This window comes from Girardinichthys multiradiatus, chromosome 8 (genome assembly GCF_021462225.1).
Source record: "Girardinichthys multiradiatus isolate DD_20200921_A chromosome 8, DD_fGirMul_XY1, whole genome shotgun sequence".
Taxonomy (NCBI): domain Eukaryota; kingdom Metazoa; phylum Chordata; class Actinopteri; order Cyprinodontiformes; family Goodeidae; genus Girardinichthys; species Girardinichthys multiradiatus.
The window spans coordinates 37,015,610-37,033,210 of record NC_061801.1 but is presented as its reverse complement, the minus strand read 5'-3'; the positions used below and the strand labels follow the sequence as shown (position 1 = coordinate 37,033,210).

The following is a 17,601-nucleotide window of genomic DNA, read 5'->3' as shown; positions in this document are numbered from 1 at the left end:
GCTGAGTGCTTTGAGGTGACGTTTGCTGTGAATTTGCCACTAACTGAACTGGATTAGATTGCAGTTAATATGAACTTTAGAGCTTTTTGAAGCTACGTGTTCATAGACGCTCCTGTACTACTCCAGCAGAAAAACAAGGCAGCGTAATATACACTATATTGCCACAAGTGTGCCCTCACACATGCAGATAATAGAAATCAGGTGTTCCAATCACTGCCATGGTCACAGGTGTATAAAATCAAGCACCTAAGCATGAAGACTGTTTCCACAAACAGTTGTAAAGAAATGGGTTGCTCTGTGAAGCAACAAATGCAGTAGTTAAAAGGCTTTGCTCCTAAATATTCCACCGTTGACTGTAGTGGTCTAATAGCAGTGGAAGCGATTGGGAATGACAGCAACTAAGCCACAAAGTGGAGGCAACGGATGCTGACAGGCAAAGTGCGCAAAGGTCACGACTTTCTGTAGTCAATTGATACAGACCTTCAAACTTCGTCTGGCCTTCAGATTAGCTCAAGAACAGTGAGAAGAGAGCTTCATGGAATGGGTTTTAATGCCCGAGCAGCTGCATACAAACCATACATCACCAAGTGCAATGCAAAGCGTCAGATGCCATGGTGCAAGGCACAACACCACCACTGGACTCTAGAGCAGTGGAGGTCCTTTTTCTGGAGTGACGAAGCACGCTTCATCTGGCAAATCTGATGGACGAGTCTGAGTTTGGTGGTTGCCAGGAGAACAGTACTTGTCTTTATTCTGTCACATGTAATGTTTGGAGGAGGGGGTATTATGCTGTGGGGCTGTTTTTTAAGGAGCTGGGCTTGACCCCTTAGTTCCAGAGAAAGGAACTCTGAATGCTTCAGCATACCAAGAGATGTTGGACAATCCCATGCTCCCAACTTTGTGGGAACAGTTTCAAGACGGCCCCTTCCACTTCCAACATGGCTCTGCACCAGTGCACGAAGCAAGGTCCATAAAGACGTGGATGAGAGTTTGGTGTTGATGAGCTTGACTGTCCTGAACAGAATCCTGACCTCAACTTGATGGACCACCTTTGGGATGACTTGGAGCAGAGACTCAGAGCCAGCTTGTCCAACATCAGTCTATGGCCTGAAAAATGTGCTTCTGGAAGAATTGTCACAGATTCCCATGAAAAGGCTCCTAAACCTTGTGGACAGGCTTCCCAGAAGAGTTGAAGGATTTATAGCTGCAAGGTGGGACCAACAGTATATTGAACCCTATATATTAGGTTCATATGCGAGTACAAGCAGGTGAGTGAATACTTTTGGCAATATAGTGCATGAGCAAAGGTAACAGAAAAAGCCAATGCACTTAAATGATTAATATTTAAATAGAGGTCAATAATTTTCATCAATTCTTGTGCTCTAAATACTACTTCCTACATAATACCGCGTTAGCATGTGCATACCGCTTAATGTTTTCTACTTTAATTTTTCATATGCTCTGTGTAATCCATTTTACATGTGAACCTCCTACAGGTTTTCTAACCTGCAACTGAAAAGGGGCATTATTCCATACTCCAAAGTTCAACATCTTTCATTTGCATTTTAAACAGAAAATAACATCAGGATTTGCTCTTTTGGGGGGGGGGGGGGGCAAGCTATTCAAACAGCAAAAATTGATTAAAAAAACTATTGGTTGCTTTGTGATTAAATAAACCGTCACGGTTGGAAAGCTTTAGCTGAGATACGGATTTAACGAAAAACCCAAGTATTGAATACTAATGCACAATATATTACTGACACCACCACTGTTTACATGTTGGTCATTAGAGTTGGGGTTGATGACAGTGCATCAACCACCTGAGTCATTGCAGTTTATTGCTGCTACATGAGTTCAATTAGAGCCACATAAAGCATCACTACACATTTATTAAGATAAGAAAAATAAAAAACCAATAATGCTTCTAAATATTGAGAGATGTGTATATAATTAGGCTTTAATTTTGATCAAACTCCTTCTCAGACCTGGACTGTCCTCTCAGATCACATGATCTGACCAACTCTGTCCTCCATAGGCTTTGTCCCTGTTCAGACCTGCCAGAAAACCTGTAGGCTAGATTCATGTTGCTCTGTACCTCACAGAATGTTCTTTTTAAAGGAAGTTTTCTTGATTTGGATTTTATACATTTCTCTGCAACATAACCTGTCAGAAACACAGCTACTCTTATTTTTAAAGTTGTGGGTGATTTGTTTTTCAGTAACTTTAATTGACTGAAGTTCCAGTGTTTCTCCACTCACCAATGACGGCTTCCCACTTCCCATTGGCATGTGTGACTTCATAGGCACAGCGCATCTCGCTGAAAGACACGCCTCCGATGATGAAGACCATCACTCGGGGACCGGTGCGGTACTCTCCAGGTGTCTTGTTCTTGTGCCAGTGTCCATATCGAGCACTGCAACAGAAGAAAAACCGTATTGATATTTAATTTTTTTCATCTTGATTTCCACTTGTGGAAATGCTTTTTCTATAATTAAAATGTTAACACCATTTTTTTGGGCTGTGCATTCACCAATCAAAAGCCTTTTTTAACTACTTGTATCTTTTTTTAAAACTGGAAAAGGTCAGAGGTCACCAAGCAGCCCGGAGTTGTCAAATAAGGCTGCCGTGCATTAAAACATAAGTCACAGGTATAAAATATTTGTACCACTTCTAAAGGTTTGTCTAATAAACCAATGACACCCACAGTACTTGTTCAACCTCTGTTAAGATGCATGTTACTTTAGCATTCAACACCTAAAACACGAAGGAAAACTGTATTATTGGGTTGTATTGAGATAATAGTTTGCACCAAAACAATTAACAAATCCTTATGGTGTTCCCACTAGAATTCAGCTGTGGCATCATTCCCAGAACCAAGCTCCAACTTCAGAGATGGATCGGATGCAGCATTATTCCGGTAAAATGTTTTGCATGTCGGTCAGGAGCGACAACTAAAAACATCAAAAACTTAATCACCTTGAACTGTTTTGCAAAAGGGAGAAACTGATGTAATATCTTTACCATTTTCTGTGAGCCTTTGCTTCAAACATGCTCAAAAAATGCCCAGATTTGGTGATTGCCAGTTGAAATTAGCAAAATATGGTAACTTGTTTGCTAAGGCAATCAAGCTAGCAAGTGGAAGCACGATTTAGGCTGAAAATAGAATGAAAACTGAGTTTTTAACAATTCCCAAGCTTTTGGTAACATTTGATATTTATGTGCTAAACATTTATTAAACAGCATTGCTGGAAAAACAACAAATGTCTAGGTGTGGTTGAGTATTGCTAACTGTGGCTAACTGCCACTTAGCAGTTTGAGCTTACAAAAATAAATACACAATCATATTAAAATGGAAGAATGTTTACAGGCCGGCACCTGCATGCCGGTCATCGGTAACCTTCGTCTTCTGTGAGTGTAAATATATCTTCTTCAGACTTATCTTCTGTCCCTAATTAGAACTGATCCAAACCCTCGATGTTTGTTTGTAGAGTGAAATAAGCCACAACTCCACTGTGTGACTGTGTATCTCCCTCTGTGTGTACCTGACTGCAGTGGTGCTGAAGGAAGCAGAGGAACGGGTGGAGATGTAGGGGTAGTGTTTAGTGTCCAGTTTATCATCGATGGCATCCTGCAGGGAAACAAAGCAACAATTATTGCACAGGCATATAAACAGGTGCTTAAAATGCTTCAGAGCTTGGTAACCACTTTAGGGCTTCCACTTGATGAGTGACTAAATATGTTGATGAAGTACAAAAAGAAGATTGTGGTTTTTGACTAAAGCTGATTTGGGTATATGTTAAGTTGGAGGAAAATAACCTATCAGCTAATTATTGTACACTGCTTTGACAAATTATATGCTGGATCATTCTCTGTAATTTTTCTGGGCTGTGGAAAAAACATTTTTGTAAACAAAATGGCAGGAAAATCTAAAGGGTTTAACAGTCTAGCTTTGTCATCTTGGTTAGCACCCAGTAGCAACTTTCTCTAAAGTCAACTAGTTAATGACCAAGACTTAAACTGTAAAATAAATTACAGATTAATTCCTCACATAAAATGTTGTTTCTTAATTGATTACAAGAATATCTAGGTTTGGCTTATTTGATTCGATTAGCTTGACTGTCCAAAGCCTGATTGAGTAATTTCTGCTAACATTTCTGCTAATGTTGGAAACAAGTTACAAGTTGAATTTTTTATGGTTTAATTAGAATGACAGAGTTTTAGATGATTTCCACATCTTATGTACTTGAGATTTTTGAAAAATGGCTGAAAGATTGTTAGGTTAGACCGATTAGCGTGGCATCAGTTGGCAAATAAGCTAATTGTAAAATGAAAACCTATTGATAGAATCTTTTTCAATGTTAATAGAAACAAACAACTGGAGAAGTTTCTTGACATTTGCTGATGTACCTAACATTTCCAAAAAAAACTTATAAAATATTTAAAATAATCTAGGTTGAACTGCTTAGTTCGTTAGCCAGCAAATTAGCAATTTTTTACACATCAGTTGACAAACAATATAGGTTTGGAAAATAAGTCATTGGTTTAATTTTAGGGGATGTTTTGGGCTATTTAGGATGCTATGATGTCAACAGATGTTGATAAAAGGTGGTACCATCTACTGCGGGGAAGTACCGACCAAGTGTCAATATGTACCTGCCAAAGGGTGTTTTTGTATCCATTATAACAAAATACCTTTAAAACTCATACTCATTGTCTTCCGTTTTATCCGCGACCAGGGGACAGCAGAGACACCCAGATGTCCCTCTCCCAGACACCTCCTTCAGCTCCTCCAGGGGGAGCCCAAGGCGTTCTCAGGCCAGCCGAGAGACATAGTCCCTCCAGCGTGTCCTGGGCCGTCCCATGGGCCTCCTCCCGGTAGGACGTACCTGGAACACCTCCTGGAAGGTGTCCAGGAGGCATCCGGTATAGATGCCCGAGCCACCTCAACTGGCTCCTCTCGATGTGGAGGAGCAGCGGCTCTACTCCGAGCCCCTCCCGGATGGCTGAGCTCCTCACCCTACTCTCTAAGGGAGTGCCCGGCCACCCTACTGAGGAAGCTCATTTCAGCCGCTTGTATCCGGGATCTCGTTTTTTCGGTCATGACCCAAAGTTCATGACCATAGGTGAGGGTAGGAACGTAGATCGACCAGTAAATCGAGAGCTTCGCTTTTCGGCTCAGCTCTCTCTTCACCACAACGGACCGGCACAGCGCCCCCATTACTGCGGCCGCCGCACCGATCCGTCTGTCGATCTCCCGCTCCATTCTCCCCTCACTCGTGAACAAGACCCCGAGATACTTAAACTCCTCCACTTGAGGCAGGAACTCCCCTCCAACCTGAAGAGGACAAGCCACCTTTTTCCGGTCGAGAACCATGGCCTCGGACTTGGAGGAGCTGATCCTCATCCCAATCACTTCACACTCTGCTGCGAACCGCCCCAGTGCATGCTGTAGGTCTTGGCTAGAGGGGGTCAGCCACCGAGGTGGTTAAAAAGCTCTGTAGTGGCAAGGCTTCGGGGGTGGATGAGATCTGCCCTGAGTACCTCAAGTCTCTGGATGTTGTAGGGCTGTCATGGTTGACACGCCTCTTCAACATTGCGTGGCGGTCAGGGACAGTGCCTCTGGACTGGCAGACTGGCGTGGTGGTCCCCCTATATAAGAAGGGTGACCAGAGGGTGTGTTCCAACTACACAGGGATCACACTACGTCAGGGTGAGAGAGGAGAGTCCGGCCGAGAGTCCAACTTCGGCTTCAGGAGGAGCAGTGTGGTTTTCATCCCGGCCGTGGAACACTGGACCAGCTCTACACTCCCTGCAGGGTACTGGACGGTTCATGGGAGTTTGCCCAACCAGTCCACATGTGTTTTGTGGACCTGGAGAAAGCATTCGACTGTGTCCCTCGTGGTGCCCTGTGGGGGGTGCTCCAGGAGTATGGAATCGGGGGGCCCTTTATTAGGGGCCATCCGGTCTCTGTACAAGCGGAGCAGGAGTTTGGTCCGCATTGCCGGCACTAAGTCGGACCTGTTCCTGGTGCATGTTGGACTCTAGCAGGGCTGCCCTTTGTCACCGGTCCTGTTCATAACTTTTATGGACAGGATTTCTAGACGCAGCCGAGGGCCGGAGGGGGTCTGGTTTGGGGACCAGAGGATTTCATCTCTTCTTTTTGCAGATAACCTTTTAAAGCTAATCTTTACATGTTATTCAGTCCACTGTAAGTAAATCTAGTTTAATAACTTCAATAAATAACTAAGTTATTATTTATTATTAATTTGGTTTGATCAAGGGTTAAAAGCTGTCATTCATGAGTCAACGGGCCCATCAGAATCCAATAATAAAGTAATATGTTTTCAGATAATTTAAACAGTACAGAGAATTTTAATGAATTTTATCTTTATAGTTACAGATAATACAAAAAATAAACTTGGAGTGGAAGTAGAGAGGGACGCAATGTTTGAATGAAATAGGGGTGTGAATTGGCAAAGGTAAATGGATCTCGCGCATAAATTTGAAAGTTTGAATATTACCGCGATAGCCAGCCCCCAACAAATACTACATCAAAATATTTTCCCGACTATAAACCGTTACTTTTTTCCCATGCTTGGAACCATGCGGTTTATAACGAGGTGCGGCTTTTCTGTGGATTTCTCTTCACCCGCCAGCGGGCGCTTTAGCAGAAAGTGAAAAAAACGAGACAGGTGGGACACTGAACAACACTGACATCGACACAGAAAAGGTATGTGACGAAGCTCTTCTGGGGCTGTTCAACTCCGACACTGAAGATGATTTCAGTGCGCAGGAGGACGATGAATAAACCAATCAATAGCTTTTCTGATTTGTTTGATCACCACTTTCACTTTTATGCTACAGGCACCATTCAGTAACTAAACATTATGTTCAGTTAAACTATGTAATCAGTTCAGTCGATATCAGCGGCTTTTAGCCCGGTGCGGCTTATATTGAGGTGCGCTCTATAGTCGGGAAAATACGGTAAATAAACGTGATTAAAAGTAAACTACAGAAAAAGTATCTGAAATCCAAAGCGGTAGTCAGACAGCAGAGAGTTTGTGACCAATTTAAAAACGTACACCCGTTGATGAAACTCGAGAGCAGAGGACGTGGAATAAAGCCTGGAAGAAATACTGTACCTCCATGATGTCCTTGATCAGCGGAGTCCAGCGAGAAAGCTGATAGGTCTGCTCGCTCACACGCTCCTTCCTGTCCATCTTCTTTCCTCTGCGAAGAGTGGACTGAGAAGGGAAAGATAAAAGAAAAGCTAGAACATACATTAGATGATCAAAAGTAAGATGCAATAAGAGGAAAGTATACATCTGTGACGATGGGGACCCCCAGGTGAGCCATGTTGGTGATGATCTCGCTGTCCTCAGGAGGGATCTGAGCGTGTTGGATCAGCTTATTCAGGTTCTCCTCTGTAATTCCTGAAAGCACACACAGGTCAAACCTTATATAACTGTATATCTTCAGCTGGTTACCTTTTAATATATTCGGCTCCACTGGGATGAAAATAAATTGCATTTTGAGATGAGGTTAGAAAATAATTTATTTAGTTTAACATCACTGCCTTCTGTCTTTTACCTTTGACTTCAAGATGACTATCTCTCCTAGCTCCTTTTAGCAACTTTAAGATAAAGGACTGGTCAATTTTTTTTTATTTCTTTTGAAATGAAAGAAACCAACGATCTTAAGATCAAATGAATTATTTTACTTTCAAAGCAAACAGCAAATTTTAAAGTCCTCAGGTATTTACTGTCTTGTAAAATATACGTATCCCTTCAGCCGTTTCACATTTAGTCAGGTTACAACTGCAAACTTCAATGTCATTTACTGGAATTTTGTTGCATAGACTTACACAAAGAGGGCATAGTCGTGAAATTAAACATAAAATACATGGTTTTACTTTTTCTTTACAAATAAACAGAACATCATGTCCCTGAGCAACCAGCTGCTTTTAGAAGGTACCTCTGAATGCCTCTGTGTGTGATTCAGTCTCAGAATAAATGTAGCTGTTCTGTAAAGGCCTCAGAGCTTTCAACAAGACCATTAGTGCTGGAGACATTTAAAGCATGATTAGGGTCTAATCCGTCATCTCAAAGTGGAAAGAGGATGGCACAATTACAAATCGACAAAGACGTGGATTGTTGGCTCTCCAACTGCCAAACAAACGTGGAAGAAGGTGCTCTGGTCAGTTGAGACCAAAACTAGTTTGGTCTAGATTCAAAATGCTTTGTTTTGAGGGTAACGAAGACTGCCTGCCAGTGAAACATGGTGGTGGCAGCGTCATGCTGCGGGGATGGGTTTTCTTTCTCCTCAGAAGGTACAGGGAAACTATTCAGAGTTGATACTGACACAGGGGTTTGCCTAAATCTACACCAATTAAATTAAGATCATATCATATTCATGTGTCTGTCCTAGTCAAAGCCCAAACCTAGCTCTGTGTTTAGCCTCTAAAACTGATGTTCACAGATTCTCTTCATCTAGCCTGTTTGAGTTATTTTGCAAATAAGTTTAGGTTTTTACCTAGTGTTCTACCTAGTGTTGCTATTTCACATGAAATCCCAATTAAATACATTTAATGTGCCAAAATGTTCAAATGGCATCAATAATTTTCCAAAGCACTGTACCATGAATATGAAGTTAGATATTGTCCCTTCAAAGATAAATCTAGGGATGTAAGAGTGTCCCGAGCAGCCTGGAAAACTCTGGAAGAGTATTGAATTTAAGAACCCATCTATGCTGGATTAATAAATTTGAGTATAGGATAAATGGTTTTGTAGAGTGTGTGTCCTGCATCAGTCAATAAAATGTAAAAGTAAAACCATGAGAGGTTTATTGCAGCAGTTAAGTTGCTTGCATTAGTCATCTCCTCACCATTCTTGAGGAAGATGTACAGCAGGATGATGCGGATTTTGTCGTATGTGCTGACGTTGGCATCCAGCAGGATGGGAACGATGGCCCTCATGGGGTCCTTGATCTTCTCCCCTTCAGCGTCGGTGCCCATAGCCAAATCCTGCAAAAGAAAACTTTCAATATGCTTCACAACATGACTGTTCCCTTTATATTTCAAGCTTAGTTCTTGTTCTCTTTCTTTTTCAGGTAGTCTTCCCTCACCTGTTCCACGCGGCACAGCTTGTCCACTGTTCCCTGGTAATGCTTCATGCAGTCCTCAGCAAGCTGCAGGTGAGTGGAATACTGCAAAAAGACAATAAGACTATTGGCTTTCATACCCAAAGAAAGGAATGCTGTTATATATGAACAACATGCACCCACCTTGCTGAGCTCCTTTTGGTACTGGGGCATCTTCTTCAGCATCTGGGACAAATCCCTCATTGTGGTCTGTTTAAACACAAGCATCATTAACTTTCAACTACTAAAAACATAATAGATACAAATGCTCTTTTTTCTATAAATTGTAACTAATAAAACATAATTAATTAAAAACTGCCCAAAAGTCTAAAGGTAATATTTTTTAGAATCTTAGAAACAATTCAAATAAATTCAAAGATCTAGTTAGGGTTGAGCAATTTGTAAATGAATTATTGAAAAGAGATTAATAATGAAAAATTATATAATCAAATCAAAGTTGATCCAAAACCAAATAGCCCTTAATTTTTACATGGAAATTATTACACTGCTGAGACGGCCTCCTGAGTGGAAAAAAAACGTGATATTCAACATTTCAGAATATATCAAAATAGTACTTGGAAATGTTTAATCATGCCAAAGATGTATTCAATATGAAGCCTGAAGTATTTATACGACACCAAAAACACACAAAAAAGTCATATATCACTATAAAAATAATTGTATATAAGTTATATAGGATCCTAAGATAGTTTTTCCATTCTACAGGTCTCTCTTGTAAATGAAACTAGCAGTCTCAATGAGATTACCTGTTTAGATAAAAGTAATTAAATAAATCAGTCTGCTGCAATTTAACGACTTCATTTCTGGAAATTATGGGGTACTTCCTCAAATTTAAAGGGTGCTTTCCTGGACTGTAAATGATACTGTCCTCATAAGGTACTTTCTGGAATTTACAGAATACTTTTTTGGTACTTGAACATTACTTTGAGGCCTTTCTGGAATGTAAACGGTACTTCCTGGACATTCATAAGTTGGGCTCTGGACATTAGCCTTTAAACTCAAGAAACGTAACCTTGAAGTTCCAGGCACAGACCCTGTACAGTGGGGTTCAATATAATAGAAGTACGCTAAAAACACGAGTAAAGCTCAAGCCCGCATGGAGTGGACCCGGTTCTGGAACCCGTGAACAGGTATCCCAGCCCAGGAAGATTTGACAACATTTCACAATTCCTTTGCATTTCTTGGTTTTGCCTCAGAAACACCCCACAAGTTTTCAATCAGATTAAGGTCCGGGGATCAGGCTGGCCACTCCAGAACTTTGATTTTGTTGCTCTGGAACCAAGATGCTGCTCACTTATTGGTGTGTTTGGGGTCATCTGGTTGAAACACCCATTCCAAGGGCATTTCCTCATCAGCATAAGTCAACATGACAGTATTTTGATGTATGGAAACTGGTCCATGATCCCTTGTATGCGATAAATAGGCACAACACCATAGAGGACCCTTAGCATGATGCTTACACCACCATGCTTCACTGTCTTCAGTGTACTCTGGCTTCAGTTCAGTGTCTGTGGCCCTTGGACCCACAAAAAACAATTTTACTTTCATCAGTCCACAAAATGTTTCTCCATTTCTCTGTAGGCCAGTTGGCAGATTGTATCCTCTTCAGCATGTCTTTATTTTAACAGTGGGACTTTGCCTGCCTCAGCTAAAACAAACGGATCTCTGTGTAAATGTGAAAAGCAACAAGTCGCTGATTAGCTCTGTAGATTGTATATAATAGGGGTGTAAAGGTGCACAAACACTACGGTTTAGTATATACCTCGGTTTAAAAGTCATAATCATAGAAATAAACAAATGTATTTTTGTTTTTTGTTTGTGTCATTTAACGTTATAAAAAGAAAGTTAAAATACTGTGACAATAATTTGATTTCATCAGCATGTTCTAGGATTTCAGAACATAGCCGGTATAGAACCGACTGGAGATTGAGTTCCCAGTTGTACCTGAATGCACCATAGAAGGGCAACTGATGTTGCTAGACAGACCCCTGGTCTGCATGTCTGCCATTAGAAAGACTCACCTTGCATTTGGGGCTGGTTGAATGCGAAGGTGAGTGATTAAGTAATTAAGAACTACCTATCTCATCTCTGTTGAAACGTGCTGACTTGAAGCTTTGGTTCAGTCCACCTTTCTTTCTCCATCACCTCTGTCGCTGAATAAGAATCATTAATCTTCCCTGAAAGCAGAATTAGTGCTAGCTGGGAGTTCTGATTTGTTTTGGTTCTGTTTTTGTTGCACGGTGGAGCGTATAATTGTTAAAAACAGCACTGTATTCATTCTGTACACGTGGGCACCGAAATGACTATGACTACACGTATCTTTACACCTCTAGAATATAAATTATATTAGTTTATTTCATTCTATGAGGGTCTATTGGGTTTTAAAGTCCATGTTTCAGATTTAAAGTTTGACTCTAGCACTATTAGCAAATCTGTTTCTGCAGGTTTACGTCTTTACCTTCTCTCCGGTGTTCATCCGCTTGCTGGAGGAAAACTCTTTCAGCTGACGTGTTACTTCCCTGATAGCAGAGCATAAAGAAAATGAACTCCACTGAAATAACAGCACAGAAATAGTAATATTGTAAAACTGTGAACACGAGATAAAGGAAAGTACTTACTGGGACACCTCGGCTATGTGTTTGTGTCTCAAGCTCACCCACAGGTCATCGTCTTCATGCAGAAGAACCTCCTTCACACGCGAGTCTCCAATGCCACTGGTCTCATATCTGAGGGAGGTTCAGACAGCCAGAGAAATGGTTTAGCCTCAAATCTGAGTATATTCAAAATGATTTTCGATCGCATTCCTGCTGTTTTCCTCACTTGTAGACGTCGTTTTCGATGGGCAGCAGATCGTAGCCCATGGCCTGAAAGGTAAGCTCATGAAGGACAGGTGAAACTGGGTCGAAACCTCTGTCCAGGATGATCAGCTGTGAGCGGGCCTTATCTGGACCCTGCAGAATAACATGCACTTACAGACATTAATGATGCAATAGGGAAAATATAATTAAAACCAGAGAAGAAGAAACAGACTAAATCCTGTTTTTTTTTTTTTTCATTGCCTTTGTTGCTCTACATCTATTCCTGCATTTCAGCACTGCAGCATATTCAGAGAGGTCTCATCTTGAGAACGTTTGCAAAGTGGTGAAGCATTCTTCCCGCAAACACCTAGGTTTATGTTCCTGAATTCTCCAACATGCTGAACATTGTTTAACAAAGATCTTTAAAGAAAAGACATTACATCAGAAATTACACTTTTAACGGGATGTTCAGTTAATTTGGTTGAGCTCACCTCTCCCATTGTGGGGTCATCAGCCTTGTAGGCATCTAGTTTGTCCTGAACCAGCTGGGCCAGGGTGGCATTGTCCTTGTACTCCCTAGCAAGCCGAAAACAGAAGGACGAGTAAAAACGTATTAAACAATGAAATGCATTTAAATAAACTTTCTAAGGGAGAATTTCTTTGTGCTTCATATCCGCATTACATTTAATAACTTGGATAAATACAGTTGGAAGCAGATATTTACATAGACCGTATAAAGAGACACTTTTTTTTCTCACTGACTTTAAATCCGACTGAACGTTTCCTGTTCCTGTTGTTTAGGTTAGTTATGATTTTGAAAAGTATTTTGGGGTGTAAAAGCCAGAATAATGGGACAGAATATTTTTAGAATTTTTTTGTATCTTTCTTTGAATTCAGAAGTTTACATACACTAGCACTACTACACCTACCAGACCTGGTTCCAGCCAAATCTACTTTTTAATTGATTTATTTAACTCAGCTAAATATAAAAGCATTTTTTAAAGAGAGACCTGAAGCCCATTGTTGTTGTCGAGAATAAACATTTCTTTTTTCTAGAAAAAGAAATATTCCATCTCTGAAAGAAGTCTCAGAGATAACGGAGCATTTCACAGCAGAACCCAAGCAGAAAAGTCAAAGAAATTCTCTGTAGACCTCAAAGGCCGGATAATGTTGAGGCACAAATCTGGGGAAGGATACAAAAAACATCCGGCTGCACAGAACTTCTCAAAATGCTCTGTGGTTTCCATTATTTAGAAATAGAAGAGGTTTGGAACCACTTTAACCATCCAAAGAATTGGCAGTCTGTATCTGAGTAATCAGGGAAGATGGGGCGCTTAACCAGTGTTCCCATGTGGAGATAGGGGAACAATCCAGAAGATCAAGCATTGCTAACACAACCTGCCAGTTATGCCTGATGCAACAGAAACAAGGTAACTAGCATGCAATGGATTGTTGGAAGGCAGCAGCCAGATTTTCTTCAAAATGGCTTTGGACCTCAGACTAGAGTGAAGATTCATCTTCTAACACAACAAAGACCCACAAACAGGATCACAAGGAGTTGCTTCCTCAGCAGTCTGTCAATGTTCTTGAGCTCAGCCAGAATCTGGACTTAAATCCAATTAAACATAAATGGAAAGACCTAAATGTGGCCAAATATGTCCATCCAACCTGAGCTTTACATGTTCTATGGAGAAAATTGGAAGAAAATATTCAAAATACGTGTCCCGAGCTTTTCGAGACATACTGAAGAAGACTTGAGGCTGTGATTGCTGTCAAAGGTGCTTCAGTGAAATATATCAGGGGTTATCAGGGGTGAGAATGCTTATGAAGCACTGGATTAACAAGCTATTGGCAACAGAAACAAAATACCCAAATCTATTAAAGAATCGGTTTGTAACTCAAGAAAATGTGGAAAAAAAAATTCCAGAGTTTTGAAAACACTGTACTGTAGTGCCCTCAAATGTCTTCATGAATGGTTTATTAAATCACAACATCTCAATCACTACAATTACTGGAGGAGTGACAAAATGTCTTTGGGATTAGAGGTAGACGGGGATATGAGCCGATGTTCTTAAGATAATGAAATATAAAATGAATAACTGTTGTGGGTTTGACCACCATCTTGTAATCAAAGGCAGTATTCAGGCACCCCCTGTTGCTCACCCTCGGTATCTGACAGCCGGGTACTCCTTCAGGGTTGCGCAGAGCGTGGCCAGCTGCTCGGCCAGCCTCTCCATTACCGGGTTCTTCAGCTGGGCCTTATGAGGGCTGTAGAAACTGTGAAAGGCATCTGGGTTGTCCACAGAATACACCTGCAAAGACGGTGTATCTTTTTAATGAATTTTATGCGTCTGTTTGTAGATTTTAGCTTTTTTTTTTTTTTTGTCTCCCTTAGATTAACCTGTTCCGTTTATTTTTCTTAAACCTGATAGTTTTCTTGTCACAACTGTTTTTTTCTCCCCTTTCCTCTGCTCTGTCACATTTTTTTTACCATCCTCCTCTAATTGGTTCCTCTCCTTCCCCCTATCCCATCTGTCCAGAATCACATGAACACATCTGTTCTGCAGAAGGGTCTTCTGCATTGGCTTAGCAACTATTGGCTACAAACTGCTGTGTAGATCCATTCCCATCCAATAAAGCTAACGCAATCTGCTTTAGGTAGGCGGGCCGGAAATGCGGAGCTTTGCCCCGAGCAGAAAGCCACCGACTCTGAATTAATCCATGCTGACAGCAGAGGAGGAAGGCATTGTGGGCCACGCTGAATCGCTAAATATGGACAGAATGGGTTAATGGGGGAAAGATGGAGGAAAAAATAATGAAAATGAAGGAAGAGCTGAGAGTGTTGGTGATGTACAGTAACAAGGATAAAGAAATGGCTGGAGGAAAATTACAGAAGCACTCTGAGCAAGGGAGCGGTGGCCGAAATATATGAAGGGCATGAAAGAAGGGAGGAAAATAAGTCAATGTGACAAATGTGAGTCTTTCAGCATCTGCCACCTGAGCCTGTGGTTGTGTTTCTCGCTCTGCATCTATCTCAGACTTTGGCAATAAACAAAACAGCTTCACTGCTAGTATTTCTGTCTGTGTCCTTCACAGCATCGCTTCTTCCCTGCCTGCTATAATCAATCTTTAACTGCTACTGCTTAGGCTTTTTATTTCTGGAATCTCTGTCTGTGGCTTCCTCAACAAACAAGATTTATTTTGTTTAGTCCCTGTTTTGAGGACAAAAAGAGAGAGTTGCAATATTCAGGAGTTCCAGCGCTAACACTGAAATACCTGTTTGCATCATAAGTATGCTCCAATATGCAGACGACATCTTACTTTACCTACAACATCCCATAGTCTATCACCTGACAGTTTCTTTCAAATTCCTTAGGTTTAGTAAATCCGCAGAACAACTCATTATGAAATGTAATACCAATGGAATAATATTGAACTTTATGAATTTATTTACGTGAATAAATAACAAATAAATGCAACATTGACTTCCATCTGAAAAAGGTCCCTGCTGATATTGTCTTGGGTTCAGAAGAGGCTTAACACAAGGAATGTTTAGGGGAAGGAAAAATGGTTAAGTTCATGACAAGACAATTTGAAAAAGACTGGACAAATGTGGGTTTTTGGGAAATGTTGACAGGAGACTGCCTTAGTTTTCTAGAAACAATATGGCAACTAGACCTAGGTTTGCAAAGCTGTATCTAAATGAACTAAACCACAGGAAGAATGTTCTCTAGGTAGAGACCAGGGTAGAGAGGTTTGGACATATCTCACATCACCATATTTGGAAAAAATTAAACAGATTAGGACAAAAACCTCATGAAAACTTCCCTCCATGGTGGGGGTGGGATGATGAGAGGGCCAAAATTGGGACACCTTACAGATATTGAGATGAGCATGAACTCCTTTGTATACCAAAGTGTTCTAGACTCAAATGTCTATGTATGGAATTGTAGACGTTTTCCCTTCACTGTAACAATAATCATGGAGGCCTTGTATTATTGGGCCTTGAGGTTCCCATCAGGACATCAAAGATAAATTTAACACTTGGATACTATAGTCACTTGTATGTTTGGTAAAAAAAAAAAAAATCCAAGTTTTATTTTTTTAAATAGTGCTTTCAAAAAATGATGCAAGCAGCGGGAAAAGTATAATGTGCATTAATTAGCAAAGAATTGTAGAAAATCAGTTTGATAGTAGCAATGTCAGAAGAAGAAAAGCGGCAAGACGGAGACTACAGGACCATAACGTTTGGCTGCATGTTTACCTGAGACTCGTAGGGCAAGAAGGCGATGTTAATCTCTGTCAGAGTCTTGGTGAATTTGGAGGTCCGACTCTTAACCAGCTCATTGAAGAGTGGATCAGGGCAAGCTGGTAAAAACAGAGAAAGCAATTACTTTTCCTCCGTCTGCACTCGTTTACACCTATTTCAACTGACCAGTGTTCTATAAGGTTAAATAAAGAATATAACTACATTTTATACACTTGGGGCAGGAACTCATAATTTTAGTAAGGCTTTTTTCAAACAACTTTCCTGAGTTTGATGCAGATGAAACATTTCAGCCTTTTTAAAGAATCTGTTCAAGTTCTCAAACACTGGCCGCTGACATTAGCACAATGTATTTTTTAATACTACGTTTAATACGTTTGTGGAGTAGTAGTTGCATTAAAAGGGACATTGCAAAGGGGTGTATTTTTGCGTTACTCACAGTCCGTAAAGAAGACATGGGCTGCCTTGTATTTAGCTGAATGGGGGTCTTTGAAGTCCCCGATGAGCGTGTGGACAGACTGAAAAGAGAAGAAATCAGACATGGTTTTATGTGGTCGTAAAGTTCACGTACTGTATAAGTGTGTACAGCAAATGTGCTAAACTGGGTTGAGGTTAATGAGACAGTTCTGATTAATTTAGCTACATTGGAGGCTGAAGTTAAACCTTTTAAAGGGATTGTTTAGGGTCACGCTACAGCATCTCAGTCTGCCTTAAGGCCAGACTTTGACTAGATGCCTCCAAAACCTTGATTTATTTTAAGTATCTTAGACTTGCTGTTGTGCTTCAGATCATCAGACTACCATCACAATGTTTGACTGGTAGTATGATGTTCTTTTTCTGAATGCTGTTAAATGCATTACAATTTTATAAATTTTATGTTTTAATGTATATTCCTATGCACACTTTTAAAAAGCTCCATCTTAACTCAACAAAATATTTTCCTAAAAGTCTCAATCAAGAACATTTTGGGGTAAATGTGAGAAAGGCATTTGTTGGGCCAGTCTCTTTTCTTATTGCTGAACCATGAACTCTGACCTTAACGTAGGCAAGTAAGGTCTACAGTGCTTTAGATGTTGTTCTAGGTTTTTCTTTGACCTCCTGGATGAATCATGGATGCACTCTTGGAGTAATTTTGGTAGATTGGCCCTCTGGTTTCTGTTTGATTGATCATGTATTTATTACAGTATCTATCTGAAATTGGATAACCATGTTACATTATGGGGTAGTATGTACATAAACCATGACTGATAACTATGTTTGGATGGAGATTGTGTGCTTTATTTGTTTATTTTTTATATTTTTTTGCTTGTTTTGCCTATAAGCCGATGTAAATGGCCAATGTCGTGTTTTTGGTTCATTCCTCTGATTCTCTGGAGC

At 40.5% G+C, this 17,601-nt stretch overlaps 1 protein-coding gene across 2 annotated transcripts in view; it reads right to left on the bottom strand.

Moving 5' to 3' along the window:
- stxbp1a (syntaxin binding protein 1a) overlaps positions 1 to 17,601 on the bottom strand; it is a 46,819-nt gene that overhangs the window by 10,789 nt on the left and 18,429 nt on the right. For both annotated transcript variants that reach the window (XM_047372100.1, XM_047372101.1), the window contains exons 5-18: positions 16,664 to 16,742; positions 16,222 to 16,325; positions 14,121 to 14,269; positions 12,449 to 12,533; positions 11,980 to 12,110; positions 11,778 to 11,885; positions 11,618 to 11,678; positions 9,283 to 9,348; positions 9,124 to 9,204; positions 8,884 to 9,022; positions 7,324 to 7,433; positions 7,143 to 7,244; positions 3,543 to 3,628; positions 2,259 to 2,413 (exon numbers count right to left, since the gene is read on the bottom strand). In XM_047372100.1, the coding sequence (XP_047228056.1) occupies positions 2,259 to 2,413; positions 3,543 to 3,628; positions 7,143 to 7,244; positions 7,324 to 7,433; positions 8,884 to 9,022; positions 9,124 to 9,204; positions 9,283 to 9,348; positions 11,618 to 11,678; positions 11,778 to 11,885; positions 11,980 to 12,110; positions 12,449 to 12,533; positions 14,121 to 14,269; positions 16,222 to 16,325; positions 16,664 to 16,742 (1,456 nt within the window). The remainder of the gene's footprint in view (positions 1 to 2,258; positions 2,414 to 3,542; positions 3,629 to 7,142; positions 7,245 to 7,323; positions 7,434 to 8,883; positions 9,023 to 9,123; positions 9,205 to 9,282; positions 9,349 to 11,617; positions 11,679 to 11,777; positions 11,886 to 11,979; positions 12,111 to 12,448; positions 12,534 to 14,120; positions 14,270 to 16,221; positions 16,326 to 16,663; positions 16,743 to 17,601) is intronic.